This window comes from Hyperoodon ampullatus, assembly GCF_949752795.1.
Source record: "Hyperoodon ampullatus genome assembly, chromosome: 3".
NCBI lineage: Eukaryota > Metazoa > Chordata > Mammalia > Artiodactyla > Ziphiidae > Hyperoodon > Hyperoodon ampullatus.
Genome location: NC_136916.1, coordinates 49,539,328 through 49,558,602, shown reverse-complemented (window position 1 = coordinate 49,558,602; position 19,275 = coordinate 49,539,328). Strand labels below are relative to the sequence as shown.

At 36.2% G+C, this 19,275-nt stretch overlaps 1 protein-coding gene across 5 annotated transcripts in view; it reads right to left on the bottom strand.

Moving 5' to 3' along the window:
* RNF111 (ring finger protein 111) overlaps positions 1 to 18,701 on the bottom strand; it is a gene marked incomplete at its 5' end in the record, with an annotated part of 47,665 nt that extends 28,964 nt beyond the window's left edge. For all 5 annotated transcript variants that reach the window (XM_079700379.1, XM_079700380.1, XM_079700381.1 and 2 more), the window contains 3 exons: positions 1,745 to 1,908; positions 5,205 to 5,331; positions 17,822 to 18,701. In XM_079700379.1, the coding sequence (XP_079556505.1) occupies positions 1,745 to 1,908; positions 5,205 to 5,331; positions 17,822 to 18,701 (1,171 nt within the window). The remainder of the gene's footprint in view (positions 1 to 1,744; positions 1,909 to 5,204; positions 5,332 to 17,821) is intronic.
* Between the last annotated feature and the right edge of the window lie 574 nt (positions 18,702 to 19,275).

Below are 19,275 nucleotides of genomic sequence, written 5' to 3'. Positions count from 1 at the left end.
CTAATTGTTAAATGACTGTTTAAAAATTAAGAATAATGGGAATAAATCTGTGCAAAGCATAGTCACAATAATTAGACCTGAATTATCACTCTTTAAATGTGATATACAATGAGAGGACAACTATTCTATACAATGAAGTGAGGTATGCTGATTCCTGAAACACAAATAGTACCTGTTAGTCTATATGGGACCCTGTACTTCAGATGCTTAAAGAAATATATTTGCCTAAACATAAAAGGGGGAGGGAGGAACCTCTGTTGATTTGCAAATAGTTTTATCTCAGTTTCTCAATCTTAGTGGTATTGACAGTGGCTGAATAATTCTTTGTTGGAGGTGGGAGGGGGTCGGGGTGGACTGTCCTTTGCACTGTAGGATGTTTAGCAGCATCCCCGGCCTCTACCCATTAGATGTTAATAGCACTCTCTCCCAACTGTGAGAACCAAAAGTGTCTGTAGATATTGCCAAATGTCTCTAGGGGCACAAAATGGCCAGTAGGTTAAGAACCACTGGTCTAACTGATTTAAGTTTTGGATTTATTTTTAATAAGATAGAAGCCTTCCACTAAAAGAAACCAGTAGGGAGAAGGGGGCATCTGCTGATCACTGGAATACTTTTAACCTAAAAGTAAAAGTACTCTGTTTGAACTAAATTCTAGTGGGTTAAAAGGCTACTCTGTCACCTTTTATTACTTTACTGGATGGCAGGTGTCACATGGGACAACACACAAAAAGTTTCCAAAAGAGCCATCAATATTTAACTGAGTAATCTTTAATTAATCCCTACTGTATTAACCACTGCCTTACAGATAATTTATGGTGCTTCAAAATAAAAACCGAGACATTGTTAAATGAAATGTAGACAATGGGAATAAATGATCTCTTAATAAACATCTTAATTCCAAAGTACTGCTACTCTGAAAGTTATGATCATCCAAACTGCAAACAGCCGATATAAGAGCTGATTGCACAAGGCCCCTAACTCTTCCTACCTAGCGAATGTATCTTTTCCAATTTATAGCTAACTGCCAAAATTAACAAATTCATATATGGCTTACTGTCTCCTTAAGGAAATAATGATTGACCATTTCCTTCTAAGATGTAACTATTACTATCTAAAGACAATTCTCAATATGAAGGAAAGTTCACATATGTATTCACATATTCATACTTGCTACCACTTTCCCTAACCTCTGTTTTCCAACTCTAGCTTTATTTCCTCAGTTACTTGGGTGCAGCTGTAAGCCAAAACAAAACACTAAAGCTGAGCAGCACATAAGGTAACCATACTATTATACTGAAGGATAACACAACTTTTAAAAGCAAATTGAACATTTCAAATAACCAGTATTAACCATTTAAACTCAGTTATATTGCTTTCCTGTTTTGTATTTTTAAAGTGCTGTTTCTATTTTTCATAGCAAAGTTAAAGTATGATAACAATATTATAAATGAAAGTATCAATAACACATAAGTCTGAGGATAGATCAAACCACCTCTTGTAAAAATAATTTTTTTATAAGAAAGTAACTACCAAGCAATGAAGTAATAATCAGAGAGAATTTTTAGACACAACTTACAAACTGAGGTTATTATATTAATTGAAAAATAACATTAGGATACCTGGCAACTTCCCTGTAATTTAATATATATTATCATTAAGCAGCAATAGAAGTTTCTAGCATATTAAGATACTTCATTTTACCAAATCTTCTTCATAATTCTACACTGCTAGTACTCCAACTTACCATCTTCATCAACAGTAAGGTCCACAACTTCTGCTGCATTCTGCCTCAAGGGCTGTATAACAGTAGAAATCCTACTGCGGTTCCGTGGCTCCTGTGGCCGACTTGTATGAGAACTTGAACCTTGGCTCCAGTGAGATCTATTGTGTCCAAGGGTTGAACGAGCCCTTAAATAACAAAATTTTTAGTTACCTAAGAAATCATAAGCCTTTCTTACAAACTAAGTTGTGAAATTCTTCATTCAAGAATTCTCCACAGGGGCTTCCCTGGTGGCGCAGTGGTTAAGAATCTGCCTGCCAATGCAGGGGACAAGGGTTCAAGCCCTGGTCTGGGAAGATCCCACATGCCAAAGAGCAACTAAGCCTGTGCGCCACAATTACTGAGCCTCGGCTCTAGAGTCCGCGAGCCACAACTACTGAAGCCCACGCACCACAACTACTGAAGCCCGCATGCCTAGAGCTTATGCTCCACAAGAGAAGCCCGCGCACCGCAATGAAGAGTAGCCCCCGCTCGCCGCAACTAGAGAAAGCCCGTGTACAGCAACGAAGACCCAACGCAGCCAAAAATAAATAAATAAAATAAATTTAAAAAAAAAAAAGAATTCTCCAGAGAAATAATCATAATAGAATTTAAAATTCTGACTAGCATAATGCCTAGCACTCAATAAACATCTGCTGAATTAAATGTTCAACAAATGTTCAGCAATCAACTGACCTCAGAAAATGAAAAATGATATGTTAGACCAATCACTGGTGTAAAATACAGGATTCTGTTTCAAGAATGCTGCTCCCTTTTCAATGTTTACTTTGAATATTCACCTGGGTTATAATCAATTATTTACATTTTATGTTAATACCTAAAATTATTCACCATAGGTATAGTAACAAAAATATCAACACCCTAAACATTTAACGTTCACATGATCTTCTATGTTTAGTTTAGACTGGATCTGCAAAGCATGGCTTTGAGAGTCCCAAACCAAGCTAAGTTTCTGGGACTGTCTAAAAGAGATTCAAAGCACCGGAGAGAGTTCTTGCCATCAGGAAAGGTACGGATAGTTGTAGCTAGTTTACTATAAGAAACATCACCGTTTGAGCTGCTTTAGGCTTTAAAGGCATATAATCACAAACCCTCAACACCGAATGCTTTTATCATCTTTTAATTATGTGTATTGTACTAAATTACTTACAGCATATATTTTATTTTAAAAAATTCTTAAAGGATTCACTGTAATGATCTGGACTAAGGTACCAGAGGGATAGTATGTAGAATATGCAGTCCTCAGGCTTCAAGGAGAAAAAGATAAATATGTTTTAGAAAGATGGGGCTTACGAAGTTGGTTTTTTCCCCTGCCCAAACTGAATGTAAAACTGCCTATAAGCTTATTGTCACTATGTATGGAAAGAGTGAGCCAGATCCACTAACATGCAGTCATCGTATAAGCTTGACCACTCAGAAGAGAACTCCGAAGTTCAAACTGAGCTGACAATGGCCTCAGCAATTATAGAGCCTAAAAGTTTAGAAAGAAGTTCAAATTCTAAAATTAAGTTTTCAAGTAACAGGAGTACAGAGATTAAATCCTGAGACGGAGTTTAAAAAAAAGACCGTGTATTCCAGCAAGAACTTTATAGATTAAGGAATGAAGGTAAACAAATATTTCAAGCTGAAATGGTTTTAGATAAGAATGATCACCATTTAAAATTCTTGAGAAACCAAGAGTCTTTGATGAGAGACTGAGTAGTCTATTATTTCTTAGAAGCTATTAACAGCTGCAGAAACTTTCACGTCCACTATGCAGCACTTCTGTGAAAACTTCACAGGATGTCCTAACTCCAAATATAATGCTGAGTAAAGTACCAGCAAAAAACTTGATGTATGAGGAACAGTTTCACAGAGGCCTTAGTCGCCCCTATAATTAGTGGCAACTGTCAAATCCTGACACAAAGGGATCTGAAACACAGATACATTCTCTCTTAAACAGGAAGGGCCAAGAGCCAGCTAAAGTGACAAAGTTAATATTCTAGGTAACCATAAGGAAAAATAAATATGGCTAATGAGCACTGTGTGTCTTTTTCAAGAGCACTGTCTATCACTATGTAAATGCATCTGCTTGAACATTTAAGCGTCTACATGAAAAGAAAGTTCTCCAGTTCCACGAAAAAACAGATCCTTAGTTTCAACAATTGTTATAGCTCATAAAAACTGAGTCAGTGTTGTACCAACCACTATGGACAGTCACAGAATAACAGTGGCACGTACTGTGGAATATCAATTTTCCTCGGAGTCTGGGAAAATCATTTAAAACTTAAACAGGGGGCTTCCCTGGTGGCGCAGTGGTTGAGAGTCCGCCTGCCGATGCAGGGGACACGGGTTCGTGCCCCAGTCCAGGAAGATCCCACATGCCGCAGAGCGGCTGGGCCCGTGAGCCATGGCCACTGAGCCTGCATGTCCGGAGCCTTTGCTCCGCAACGGGAGAGGCCACAACAGGGAGAGGCCCACGTACCACAAAAAAAAAAAACAAAAAAAAAAACAAAAAAACTTAAACAGGGATATATTATAGAGTGCTCTCTTCCATGCCATTATAAGTAGTACTCCAACGGGAAAGTAGCAAGTAAAGAAGCACATTCTAGGTATGATTGTAACATGCTTCCAAAATAAGAACGCTTTTTTAAAAAATCAATAACAAATTAAAATACAATAAGCAAATGCATTTCTAAATTCATTCCAACACAAAAATTAAGATTCATCCACAGTTTGGTGTATCAAACGAAAGAGAGGAGTACTTCACTGCTTCCTTTACCAGTATTTGTAATCATCTAAAGCACAAAATGAATTGTGTTAGGGTCTCTCTCTCTCTCTCTCTTTTTTCTGTCAAAGTGATTCTCAAAAGGGCAATGTCATTTCCAGTTATTTATCAAAACAAATGAGGATATCTCATTCATTTTTTACTACAGGGCTTATATAAAATTACTGAGTGAAGGACAAAAAAATCCAAAAACTATGTTTTATACTAAGTTGTCCTAACATAATAGCATAAACACCACTGGTATTAATGAGATACCATTATCATTCCCAGTACTTATGTACTATTCACATCTAAATTTCAGAGGAGTTTGTGAACTTTCTGAATCATAAAACAAATTCAATTTTATAAAACACCAAGTAAAACTGATGTTTATCTAGAGCAATGACTCAACACTTACTGTATACTTGGGGTGCTTAAAAAAATACTGATTCCTAAGATTCTGGTTCAGCTGGTCTGGACTATGATCCAGGCAACAATATATATTTTATCATCTTCCCAGATAAATCTAACACAGTCTGGTTTGACAACCACTAATCTGGTTGGTATACACACACTAAAACTAGGTAAAGAAAAAAAAATGCAAATATCTGCAGCACAAATGGGTCTAAATATTTACATTTAAAACTTCAAATATACAACTAGGAATTAAAATCTTACCGATAGCTTTCCCCAACTGTTACTATCTCCACTTCACTGTCAGTTGAGGTAACGTTAATTTCTTCATTGGCAGTGATCTGGGGAGTGGAGGAAGCTTCTATCACCACAACATCTTCATCAATATTTCCTGGAAACAAAAAGAAAAAACATTTAAAGGGCATATGGGATAAACAACAAGGTCCTACTATACAGCACAAGGAACTATATTCAGTATCCTATGATAAACCACAATGGAAAAGAATACAAAAAAAAAAAGGATGTATATATATGTATAACTGAATCACTTTGTATATATATGTTTAACTGAACACACAAAAAAGAATGTATATATATGTATAACTGAATCACTTTGCAGAAATTAACACAATATTGTAAATCAACTATACTTCAATTAAAAAAATAAAGAGCATATGCCTGTCAGCTAACTTAAAGACAAAAATTTTTATTTTGACTTTGAAGACTGAAATTCATTACAAAAGTAAAATTCATCTGTCAAATCAAAGTTTTTAAAACCAGAGCTCACTATGCAAAGTGAAAACAGTACTTACTCTCTTAATTTGCACGTTTGTTTCCTCTTATGATTTTTGTCTGTTCTTTACAAACTTTTAGTAGTTTCCATATGAATTTGTATAATCTTATATAAAGATATTAATACTGTAATATCTAAAAGTACTGATTTAAGATCTTATGTAAGATATTCACATTCTATAAGATATCAACCCTTTAATATCTAAAATGAAGATACTACACTCTCTGTAAGTTTTCTTCAAGGTTTTTTAATTTATGTAATATGGTATTCTTTTAAGAAAAACACAGTAGCTTTTGAGTTTTGTGCTATAAAATCTGTAATTTTTTTGTACGTGTTCTTTTCTAAAGTATTCCAGGTTTGGAAAGTGCTTACTCATCTAGAAGATGGTACATACTATACTTGGTGCAATGTGTTTCCTTAATATTTACTTCACCTAGCACTAATTTTTACTTATGGCATTAGATAAGATTATAAATAGAATCTGGCCCTGCTCAGTTAAATAACCCAGTCACAAAAAAACACTGTATGATTTCACTTATGTGAGGTATCTAAGTTAGTCAAATTCCTAGAGAAAGTGGAATGGTGGTTACCAGAGTTGGGGGGTGGAAGGAAAAGGGAGTTGTTTAATGGGTATGGAGTTTCAGATTGCAAGAAGAAAAAGTTCTGGAGATCTGTTTCACAACAACGTGAATATTCTTAAAACTACTGAACTGCATACTTTAAAATGGTCAAGATGGTTAAACAACAACAAAAAAGAAAAGTTATGCTCCATTTCTTCTCTTGCTATATTTTCCACAAATCTAGGGCTAAAATGTCTTCTTTTTTAAAACATTCTTCTCTCTTCATTACTATCACCTGTCAATGTAAAGATCAGACAACAGTTTACAAGTAATATCTTGTGATAAGAATTTTCCCATAATAAGAATACTGAGAGCTTAAAATTTCACCCACTTTAAGTGTACATTTCACTGATTTTAGTGTGTTTATGGAGCATAGACATCACCTCAATCCAGTTTTAGAACACTTCCAACACCCTAAAAAGATCCCACATGCCCTATTTCAGTCAATCATTGTCCCTCTAACCCCATCCCTATATCCCTACAACAACTAACATGCTTTCTGTCATTATGGATTGATCTGTATTTTCAAGAGCTCAATATAAATGGAGTAATTCATTACATATACTTTCATATCTGGCTTATTTCACTGAGTGTACTTATTTTGCGATTTATTCATGTTGTGTGTACCAATAGTTCATTCTTTTTTACTGCTGGGCAGTATCCTATCATATGAATACATCACAGTTTGTTTATCCATTCTTCTGTTGATGGACATCTGAATTTTTCTCACTTTTGGCTATTACAAATAAATACATGTACTTCAGGCATACATGTACTTTCATTTTTCTTGGGTAAATACTTAGGAACGTAATTTCTAAATACTATGGTAAATTTATGTTTAGCATTTTAATGAAGTGCCAAATTGTTTTCCTAAGTGACTGTTCTGTTTTACATTCCCACCAGGAAAATGAGGGCTCCATTTTCTCTATATCTTCGCCACTAATTGTTACCATCTCTTTTTTATTATAGCTGTTCTACTGCATGTATAGTAGTATATATAGTAGTATATATTCTTCTCATTTTCTTAATGGTGTCTTATGAAACATAAAAGTCTTTCATTTTGATGAAGCCCAAATCAGCTATTTCTTTAATGGATCATGTTTTTGGTGACCTTTTAAAGAAATCTCTGCATAACCAAAGGTGACTAAGAATTTGTATGTTTCTTCTAGAAGTTGTAAAATTTAGCTCTTACATTTAGGTCTGTGATCCATTTTGTTAATTTCTGTGTCTGACATGATATAAAAGGCCTAAATTCACCTTTTTAACATGTAGATCCATAATTGTCCCAACACTTTATTGAAAAGACTGGAATAATTCTATTTTGATACTTAGTAGATTCAGGTTTTCCTAATTATTCTTCAGGATTATAAAATCAAGGGGAGAGAAAAATTCTTGAGATTTGGACTGGATTGGCATTAAGCATCACTAACAAAGCCCTGATATCTCTATAATATACATACTTTCATCTAAGAACATATCTTTCCAATATCATATTTATAAACCTGTAGAAAAACTGAGGGTTTGGTTTGATTATAATTGTAACTCTCTATAAAGCTACATAATTTTCTTCAAAGAAGCTAAATATACTCCTATTGAGATTATTCTTACACTCTTTATTCTCTTTGCTGCTCTTGTAAACATGCTCCCTTTCTTCATTACATTTTCTACTAGTACAGTGGTATTCCATTGATACCATATATTCATTTTTATCCAACTCTTACAGAACTCTTGCTTAGCACAATGACAACAAATGGCTCAACTTTCTTCTCACTGTGGAATTTACGCAGTCTACATTCCTTCACCCGAGGCACCATTCCTAGACAACCTGGAATTTCATCTCTAATATACCTCTACATAATCAAATATCTGCACTACTTCAAAAGCTGGCCAGTATCTGGAGGAGGTTACAAGCCCATGACAAAGATCTATAACATGCTCTCTGATACTCCAAAGAGGATAACAAGGAAGGCACTGGTAAATCACAGAGGCAATAAAAGATGATCTGATTGGAGAAATAGTTATTTTTAAAATATTCCATAATATTTCTATTTTGGAATACTTACAAATTGTTCTATCCATTAAATAGAAAAAATTAAGATTTAAAAATTATGTGCAAATTTTTAAAGTAGTTTCTAAGTTCTAAAGATTACACACATACACGTGTTCAGGTCAAATGTATTTTTTCGGTACACGGACCTCTCACTGTTGTGGCCTTTCCCGCTGCGGAGCACAGCCTCCGGACGCACAGGCCCAGCGGCCATGGCTCACGGGCCCAGCCACTCCGCGGCATGTGGGATCTTCCCGGACCGGGGCACGAACCCATAGTCCCCTGCATCAGCAGGTGGACTCTCAACCACTGCGCCACCAAGGAAGCCCCTCAAATGTATTTTTAACAGCATAAATATAGGCAGAGAAAAACAAAATAGCAGCACTCAGTGGCTATTTAAAATAATATTATCAATTCAATTTCCAAATTACTTTTCTAATTCTTCGTAATCACATACACGATGAAGCTTAAGGTAAGTGTACACAGGCAATCATATATTTAAAACTAAAAGCATTATATATAAAAATAAAAGACCATGGATTTTTTTTTTTTAAAAACCTCTCTTATTTTAACCCACCAACTGGACATTACCACTTTACATGGAGAAAAGCTACATCTATATATCAGCTTTATTAGTGATTTTTCTCCATATATGTATACATGAAATTTCTTTACAAGCCTGTAAAAAAACAATCACCTAACATTATTGAACACCTTTTACATAGTTATGCAAAGTCCAATATAAATGTAACATTTTGAAGTTCCAATGATAAATGATACAAAGCTAGCTTTGCTAATGCATTAAAATTCAATTTATATAGTTTTTTATGAACACAGAGAGTGTATAACTAAAAGTTATATAAATTACTCATTTAGGCACTGTTACTCTATTGCTTAAACATCATTTTTCTAAAAAGAATCTTTATAAGTATAATTTGAACATAATACATAAAAATCATGTAACTAAATAATAATCACAATTAGGCAAGATTTGGGCATCTTTAGAATGACTATTATTTAAAACACAATTTAAAGGAAATATTCCTAAAATTATGAAGTTAACCTTAATACAGCTTTTAAAAAATCAAGACAGTAGGTCACTTCTTATTGGGCCAATTTCATTTTCCTGTCATTTACATGTAGAAATATTAAAGGACGAGAGACTTGAGTGCAGCTAAGAGTGATGGGACTGCAGGTGATTTAGCTATTTCTTTTAAGATTACTTATTTTGCTTGTACTTATTTTGCTTGTACTTTTTAACACATTTTTGACTGGAGACATAGTTTCGGCAAAAATCCCCCTGTCAATAATGTATTAATACATCATGAGAAAAATAAAATGTAATAACCTGGGTAGTGTAACAATGGTAACAAAAATAATGGTTTCTCTGACAGAGGTCTTCAAGAACCCCCCAAAATCATTGATTATTCTGGTCCCCCTGTGCCTTAAGTCTGGTATGATGCCAATAACAAGAATAGCTTCCAATTTGTGAGCACATACTTTGTCCCATGTATAATATTCTGCATGTCTAGCTCCATGAAGAAACTGAAACTTAGAAAGTTTAAACGACTTGTCAAGCAAACATGAGCAACACTTGGAATTAACACCTAATTTCAATTCTAAACTCAGGCTCTTTACATGAAGTGTATCACCATGCCATAACTACTCAACAAGTTGGTGCTAATTACTATCAAAAGAATCTTCCTGTTACGCTACTGCTCCTGTCTTTTGCAGTCACAAAAGTTACAGAAGTTTTAACAGCTTTGACTCTTCTTTGGGACTCTTCTGTTGGGTATCTATCCAACAGAAATGAAAACATATATACACAAAGAATCTGTACCCAAAGGTTCATAGCAGCATTATTCACAATGGTCAAATACTAAAAACAATTAAATGTCCATCACCTGACTAATGGTAAACAAATCCATACAATGGAATACTATAAAGGAACTAAGTAATAAAATAAGAACAGAATAGAATTAAATTAAAATAAAAATAAAATAAAATGAAATGAAACGAAACTAAGTACTGATATCTGCTACGACATGGATGAACCTCAAAAACACTATGCTAAGTGAAAGAAGCCAGACACAAAAGACCACATATTGTATGATTTCATTTATATGAAATGTCCAGAAAAAACGAGTCTATACAGACAGCAACAGATTAGAGGCTGTCTGCGGAAGTAAGCGTAGGACAGGGATTAACTATAAACAAACAGGGATCCGGGATCTTTGGGGATTAATGGAAATGTTCTGAAACTGTACTGCAGTAATGGCTGCACAGTTCTAAATTTACTAAAAATCACTGAATTGTATACTTAAAGTGGATGAATTTTATGGTAGGTAAATTATACCTCAATGAAGCTGTTAAAAAAACAAAACAAAACAAAACAAAACAAAAAAACCCTGTAAAACATTCCCTGCAAGATACAAAACTAGGGGGCTTCCCTGGTTGAGAATCCGCCTGCCAATGCAGAGGACACGGGTTCAATCCCTGGTCCGGGAAGATCCCACATGCTGTGGAGCAACTAAGCCCGTGTGCCACAACTACTGAGCCTGTGCTCTAGAGCCCATGAGCCACAACTACTGAGCCCACGTGTCACAACTACTGAAGCCTGTGCGCCTAGAGCCCATGCTCCACAAGAGAAGCCACTGCAATGAGAAGCCCACACACTGCAACAAAGAGTGGCCCCCACTCACTGCAACTAGAGAAAGCCTGTGCACAGCAATGAAGACCCAATACAGCCAAAAATAAATAAAATAAATAAATTTATTTTAAAAAAAACAAAGATACAAAACTAGATTTGAGTAAATGAAAAGACATTCCATACTCTGGAAGAGGAATACCCAAAATCCTAAAGATGTCAGTTCACCCTAATTTAGCCTACAAATACAATCCCAATAAAAATATCATCATGTGTCTCCCCACTACCACCATCCTCAGATAAAAAGTTGATTATTAGTTCATTTGGAAGAATAAACAGGCAAGAATAACCAGGAAAACATGAAAGAGTCTATAATTAAAACAGTGTGCTTCTAGTGCATGGACAGGCAGACCAACCAATGGAACAGTATGAAAGCTCCATAAATAGATCCAAATACTTATGGAAATTTAACATATGACAAAGGTGGCAACTCAAGTCAATAGGAAAGTTTTTAATGATTTGTTTGGGATACTTGGATAGCCACATAAGACAAAAAGGATCCATTCTTCACACTGTACATGAGGACAAACATCAAATAGATCTGTGCTTTATACATTTTTTTTTAAAAAAAGGTAAACAATACAAGGGCTAGGGGGGAAATGGGTTAGTTTCCTTTTAAACTTGGAGAGGGAAAAACTTTCCTAATTATGATTCAAAAACCCAGAAACAGTAAAGGTCAATAAATGTGACTAATTCAAAAAAATTTTGGCAAGGTAAAGAAGTATTGCAGAGTCAAAAAACTAATGACCAATTTGAGGAAAATGTGTTATATAGGATGTATACCTCTAATATATAAAAAACTTCTAAAAATGGATGCCAGAATGAAGACCAACATACCGACAGAAAAACAGGCAAATTAAGTGAATAGATTGATCACAAGAAATGTGAATAACCTTTAAAAATATGAAAAGACACACAAATATTAGTCATAAAAAATACAAATTAAAAATGTATTGACATACTATTTCTTGCCTCTCAGATGGGCCAAAAATTAAAATCTGACAACTAATTCTGCTGGAAAGGCTTTGGGAAAATAGGCACTTTCACACACTGCTGATGGACCCAAAATGGTTACAATCCTCTTAGAGAAATCTGGCCATATTTTTAAAATAACATACACTTTTATCTTTGACTCAACAATCCCCTCCTAGAATTCTATCCCAAAGACACAATGGCAAAAACTATTAAATGACATATACAAAAAGCTATTCACTGCAATGCTATTCATAATAGTAAAAGTCTGCAAACTGTTCATCGATAGGGGACTAGTTGAACAAATTAGGGTATAACTATACAATGGAGTACTGTGGACCTGTGGAAAAAATAAAAGAGGAGTGAAAAAGAATGAATAGAGGAATGAAAGCCTATATATTCTTTATATCTCATCATATATAAACTTTTATTCCTCTATTATATCTCTATACTCTAACAACTGTATACATTGTTAAGTGAAAAAAAGATATGTTTTGAGTAAGATAAGGGGAGGATGTATGTATGTGTGTGTGTACGTGTATATATATATATACACACACACACACACATTTTATAATTTTTTTTTTTTTTTTTTTTTTTTTTTTTTTTTTTGCGTTACGCGGGCTTCTCACTGCTGTGGCCTCTCCCATTGCGGAGCACAGGCTCCTGGATGCGCAGGCTCAGCGGCCATGGCGCACGGACCCAGCCGCTCCGCGGCATGTGGGATCTTCCCAGACCGGGGCACGAACCCGCATCCCCTGCATCGGCAGGCGGACTCTCAACCACTGCGCCACCAGGGAAGCCCTATAATTTTTTTTAATATATTTTATTTTTGTCTGTGTTGGGTCTTTGTTGCTAGGCGCGGGCTTTCTCTAGTTGCGGCAAGCGGGGGCTACTCTTCGTTGCGGTGCACAGGCTTCTCATTGCATTGGCTTCTCTTGTTGCAGAGCTCGACTCTTGGTGCGCGGGCTCCAGTAGTTGTGGCACACAGGCTCAGTAGTTGTGGCATGCGGGCTCAGTAGTTGTGGCGCACGGGCTAAGTTGCTCCGCAGCATGTGGGATCTTCCCGGACCAGGGCTTGAACCCATGTCCCCTGCACTGGCAGGCGGATTCTTAACCACTGTGCCACCAGGGAAGCCCTAATATTTTTGAAGAGAAAAAAATGGAACAACAAACTAAAACAGAAACTAGTGAAAAATGATTATCTATTAGGGAGAAAAAGATAGGAAGAGAGGGCAGAGGTGGAACACTAGACCTCAATGAATATATCTTGTTTAAAAGTTTTGACTTTAGAACCAGGTAAATATTTCACATAATTAAAAAGCAAAACTAAAAAATTTTTACAAATCTCTTAAAAAACAAAACAAAATACTTTGCAACAACCACAAAACAAATGATCCTAAATGCATATTAAATTGGTGGCATAACCACACAGAAAACCAGCCAAGGGCAAAAAAGGAACCACACAGAAAAATCTTTTATTATATTCAATAGAATTACTGTTAGTAATAATTGTAGAGATTTTCATTTACATTCATTTATGAGTGTTCACTTATGTCTATGTATTTATAGTTTGTATAGAATAAAAAAGTAATTGTTAATAGTGTTAAGAATCCAGATTTTCAATGTAATAGTAAAGAGATCCAAAAATAAAACACAAGCTTACATAAAAACCCTAATCCTAAATTTTCAATGGAAATAGTCACATGAATTAATGATTTATCTTTCTAAAATCTTTACATTCCTAACTCTGTCCATTAAGAAAGACAAAAAGCAATGATAACCCAGTAGAACAATGAGCACTTTCGTTCCCAGTGGATAGCTTCTAACTATCACTTCTCAATAAAAGGAAATCAGGAGTGCTTGGAATGACTGGTTCCAGGTTTGCAACAGGAAATGTAAAGGATGAATCTGGACTATCTTGTTACATCAGAGAGTAAGAAAGTTATCAAAGACTACTGGAGTGGCATCAAAAGGACACAAACCAGGGACTTCCCTTGTGACGCAGTGGTTAAGAACCCGCCTGCCAATGCAGGGGACACGGGTTCGAGCCCTGTTCTGGGAAGATCCCACATGCCGTGAAGCAATGAAGACTGTGTGCCACAACTACTGAGCCTGCGTTCTAGAGCCTGCGAGCCACAGCTACGGAGCCCACGTGCTGCAACTACTGAAGCCCGCGCACTTAGAGTCCATGCTCCTTAAAAAGAGAAGCCACCACAATGAGAAGTCCACGCACAGCAACAAAGAATAGCCCCCGCTCTCCGCAACTAGAGAAGGCCCGCGCGCAGCAACGAAGATCCAACACAGCCAAAAATAAATAAAATTTAAAAAAAAAAAAGGATACAAACCAACTTGAAGATGCTCCCACTGGCCAAAGATGAAACTATTTGAACATCAAAAAGAAGAAAAAGACTGCAACACATCAACTATGCTAAAATCCATGAGTTCAAAATGATAATTGAAAATGAAAAACCTCTCTGAATATTGCTAAAGTTTATTCTGAAAAGTGGCAAATGAAGGTAAAGACTCAAGCATTCATCTTACATTTACTGTATGACCTTCATTTCAGAGTAAACAATTAGCTGATGCAGGGAGAATTCTTCCTTATGAAATAACCTCCGTTAATAAATGTAACAGAATGATAGAAAGTCAGCATTTTGCAACCCTAATGAAATAATGGATCTAGGCAAGATCATCAAAGCTGCTGAAAGTATTACATGAAATGTTGATGGGGAACTTTATAGTGGAAGGATCAGGATGACACCATCTGAAACCTCTAATCAATTTTTTTTTTTTTTTTTTTTTGCAGTACGCGGGCCTCTCACTGTTGTGGCCTCTCCCGTTGCAGAGCACAGGCTCCGGACACGCAGGCCCAGTGGCCATGGCTCACGGGCCCAGCCGCTCCGCGGCATGTGGGATCTTCCCGGACCGGGGCACGAACCCGTGTCCCCTGCATCGGCAGGCGGACTCTCAACCACTGCGCCACCAGGGAAGCCCTCTAAGCAATTTTAACATGAGATGCAACAGACAGTACACAGCACCACCAAGGAAGAGTTGCTAAATCTAATCAAGCTTTTAGACCCACCAGTTTGCAGGAAATATGTAGTATATAAAACAAATTAAATGGTATGATGTCAGAAATTGTTCTGAAATTCTCCACTAAAAAAAAAAAGTGAGGGATGAGAGATGAAATAATAATGGCAGAATGTTGAAAACTGACGTTAGATTATGACTATGTGGGAGTTCATTGTATACTTATATATTTTTATATTAAAAATATGTGAAAATTCCCATATAAAAATAATAAAACAACAAAAACTCTATCAATGTTATTTTTGGAAAAGGAAAAATAGAATTATTCACGGATTTACATATAATTCCTAGTGTTAGGACTTCACACTTCCAAGGGCTGAACATCTTAAGCAAACTTGTAAAACTCTTAAGTCAATACGGTATGGAGTGCAGTCAGAAAATATGAATATATAGCTGTTGGATACATTTTCTAAAAGCTGTAAATAAAACACACTGCTATTAGATATAAAACAAAACAAAAAAAAACCCTGTGAAATAGGGATTTCCCAGTCATAATATAAGGGAAAATGGTATCTGTAGTTTGGGATAAAATTTCCAGTGACAGCATAACTCATGGGAGTTAGCAAGTGCTACGTCTCACACAAAGATGAGGATAATATGATCTTAAAAACTGTCTAATGGGGATTCCCTGGTGGCACAGTGGTTGAGAGTCCACCTGCTGGTGCAGGGGACACGGGTTCGTGCCCCGGTCCGGGAAGATCCCACATGCCGCAGAGCGGCTGGGCCCGTGAGCCATGGCCGCTGAGCCTGCGCGTCCAGAGTCTGTGCTCCGCAACGGGAGAGGCCACAGCAGTGAGAGGCCTGCATACGGCAAAAACAAAACAAAACAAAACAAAACAAAAACTGTCTAATGACTTAAAAAGTGGTTCTAGCAATTACCAAGTCACCAAAGTCTAAGCTGCCTGTGTGAATAAAACTGTTATCAGAAAATCTGGGTACCAATAAGCAATATTTCTAAATTGACATTTATTCAACATTTTATATATGCAAATAAATTAGTAATTTAGTTTTAAGACATCTGACTTTTTTTTTTTTTTTTTTTTTTTGTGGTACGCGGGCCTCTCACTGTTGTGGCCTCTCCCGTTGCGGAGCACAGGCTCCGGATGCGCAGGCTCAGCGGCCATGGCTCACGGGCCCAGCCACTCCGCGGCATGTGGGATCTTCCCGGACCGGGGCACGAACCCGTGTCCCCTGCATCGGCAGGCGGACTGTCAACCACTGCGCCACCAGGGAAGCCCAGTTCCTTAGAACTTCTGCTTTACATCACCAACCATCCTGCCTCACTAATTTCAAGCAGAAATTGGACTCTGCTGCTCCTACTGCCAGAACTAGAGTCTTCACATTCTAATTACCTGAGAAAAATGTGAAATGTGACAATTAAGCAAGACAATGCCTATTCTCACCTCCCTCTTTCTCAAGACACCTCAGGGAATGGTTGCTGTAACCTCATTTCAGCTGCAGGTGATCTCAATTAACTCTTTTTAAAACAAATATTTGGGTAGGTTAAAAAAAATGAACTAACCATAGTTGAGACTAAAATTAAGAACAAAGTTGCTCATTTCAGGGTTCTGGCAAGGATAGAAAAATAAACGTGGAAGAGGAAAGGGTGTCTTGGAAAAGGAAGGGACCCATATAGAAGGAGAGAAGAGGGAGAAATGACATATCTGCACAGGAGACTAGTAAGTAGGCTTTGTCCTCAACAGGCAGGACATCAGGCAAAGACTAGGAAAGCTCTGTGTCAGTAATTGGAAACCATTATCTTAGCCGTTTAAAAAGCTCTCCCAACCCCACTTTCCTTACACTTTCACAAGAAATTAATCTTTCACCTCAGTTCAGACTTCACTCCTCAATGCTCACTTCATCAAATTACCTTAAATTACAACAAACTGTAAGAATGGTTTATATGGAACATACACTTCAGAGACTGTACATGAACTTATTCTAGTTAAATATAACATTTACTGTGGTGAGGGGCACACTCAAGCTAATCATCTATCGATTCATTTTTAACTGATTAATCATAGGCTCAACTGAGCACCGTCAGGACTAAAAGTTTGTGTTCCAGTATTAGAATAAAAGCTACCTCTCAAATGCTTGAAATTATTTTTCCATTATAAAGAACATGACAAAGGAAGAGTAAACAGTAAGAATAGAGTACTTAAAGGAAAAATAAGCGTCTTTTTTTAGTGACTAGAATTGTTCTTACTGTAGTTCAATGTGAAAGAAATCCATCACAGAGCTATCTGAAAAGGCACTCATAAAAGTTAAACGTACTAAAGAAGCACTATGGGGAAAAAAACTGTACCATAAATCAACAACTCACAAAATATAATCTGATTATGTATAAAATAAAAACTTTTTCAAAAAAAAACCCCAATAAAACCTCTTGCTTTATTTGTACCAGAAAAATAGAAAAATTTTAAATTTTCTATTTAAAATTTTAGAAAATTTTAAAATTTGTATCTTAGAATTGGAGTCACGGTTTAATACTACAGTTGGTAATTTATTTATATGGCTTAAAAATAAAAGTTAATAGAGCCTCATATTCCTTCTAAATACAATGAAATCACTAAAATGTAGAAGAAAATAAGCACAAACACAATGCAATAGCTTCCATGCTATACTAAACTTAAGAAACAAAATTTTTACCTGAGGGAACAGTTGGATTGTTTTGGTGGTTTTCACTGGTAGAAACAAACAAATCTTCTTCTCCTTCAGTTGATGAGCTGGAAGAGGATTCACTGCTGAGGTCATTCTCACTAGAACTACTAGAACTGGGGAGCAATGCATATTTTCTTCGGGCTAACACTTCTCGTTTTTTCCTCTGCATTAATATCCTCTCTTTTTGTTTCTGTGTCCTCTGAGAGGAATTATTTTTCACAAATCTCTTTCTGCATGGAAGTCTCCTTAATGAACTGCTATGAAAACAGGGTCTTTTCATTAACAATCCTGAAACAGATTCTGTCTCAGTCCGAGGCCACTTATGGGACCGTGCACTATGAGTTCTACTTTTAGCACTCAAAATTGCCTGGGAATGTCTTACAGAGACTTCTTTATCCTCATCTGAAGTCACAGTATCAGAGTCTCCAAAATGTAGACTAGATGAAGGAGAAGAAAGACAATCACTAAAAGAGGAATCGTTATCTTCATCACTTGGTGTTTCTAGGTGTTGTCTCAATCCTAATATTCCCTGGTTCTCTTTAGCACAATTTTGCATGTATGAAGGGCCAGCCTGCTGGCTTTTGCGTTTTTTCCTCACAACAACACTTTTTTCTTGCTCTTGTTGGTTACCATTCATGTCCTTCTCTTGTTTTTGAGAATCATCACACAAATGTGAGAATTCATTCCCCACTTTACTATTAATCATCTCAACTCCTGCAGGAAAACTTCTGGCTGCCCCAATGGGCTCTGGATGCAAGAGGATCCCTTTCAGACTCTCCTGTGTCTTTGGTGCATCAGAAGGAATCTCACTCTTCATATCCACTTTTAAGGTATAGAGCTTGTTATATTCAGGAGTCCATTGAGACATGGGAAACTTTAAGGAAGGCCTAGAAGACACAATAAGATATTAAGAAGATGGTTATGTGTTTTATTATACTGTTTAAACAGTTCTCAGATTCCACTGAAAATATCCCTGTAATAGGGCAGAACTGCCTTTTCCTCATCAGAATATAAAATGGCTGTAATGAGTCATTTTTCTCTGATACCTCTTACCCATAAACCCAATTTTTAAAAATAAAGATTACAGAACATAAGCCTACTTCAAAACTTCTATTAATCAAAAAACTGATCTTACTGTGTATCTTCCTAACTTCAGCAGCATAACATATTTGGTCAAAATCAAACAATTTCTCCAAAACCTATTATAGTAAAAATAGATAAAAGGATTAGAATTCAAAAGACTTTGATTAGTCAATACTGGTTTTCTCCTGGTATCACATTTTAAAGTGATAATTACATCAAATACTTTCTGTACATCTATATGGTTACTATGTTAGATGTATTACTATAAACAATGAACTAATATAAATATGGCTTCTCTTTCATGGTTCTTTCCTTCATACCACTCTAGTCTCTAATGAGAACCTGAACTCACCAATACA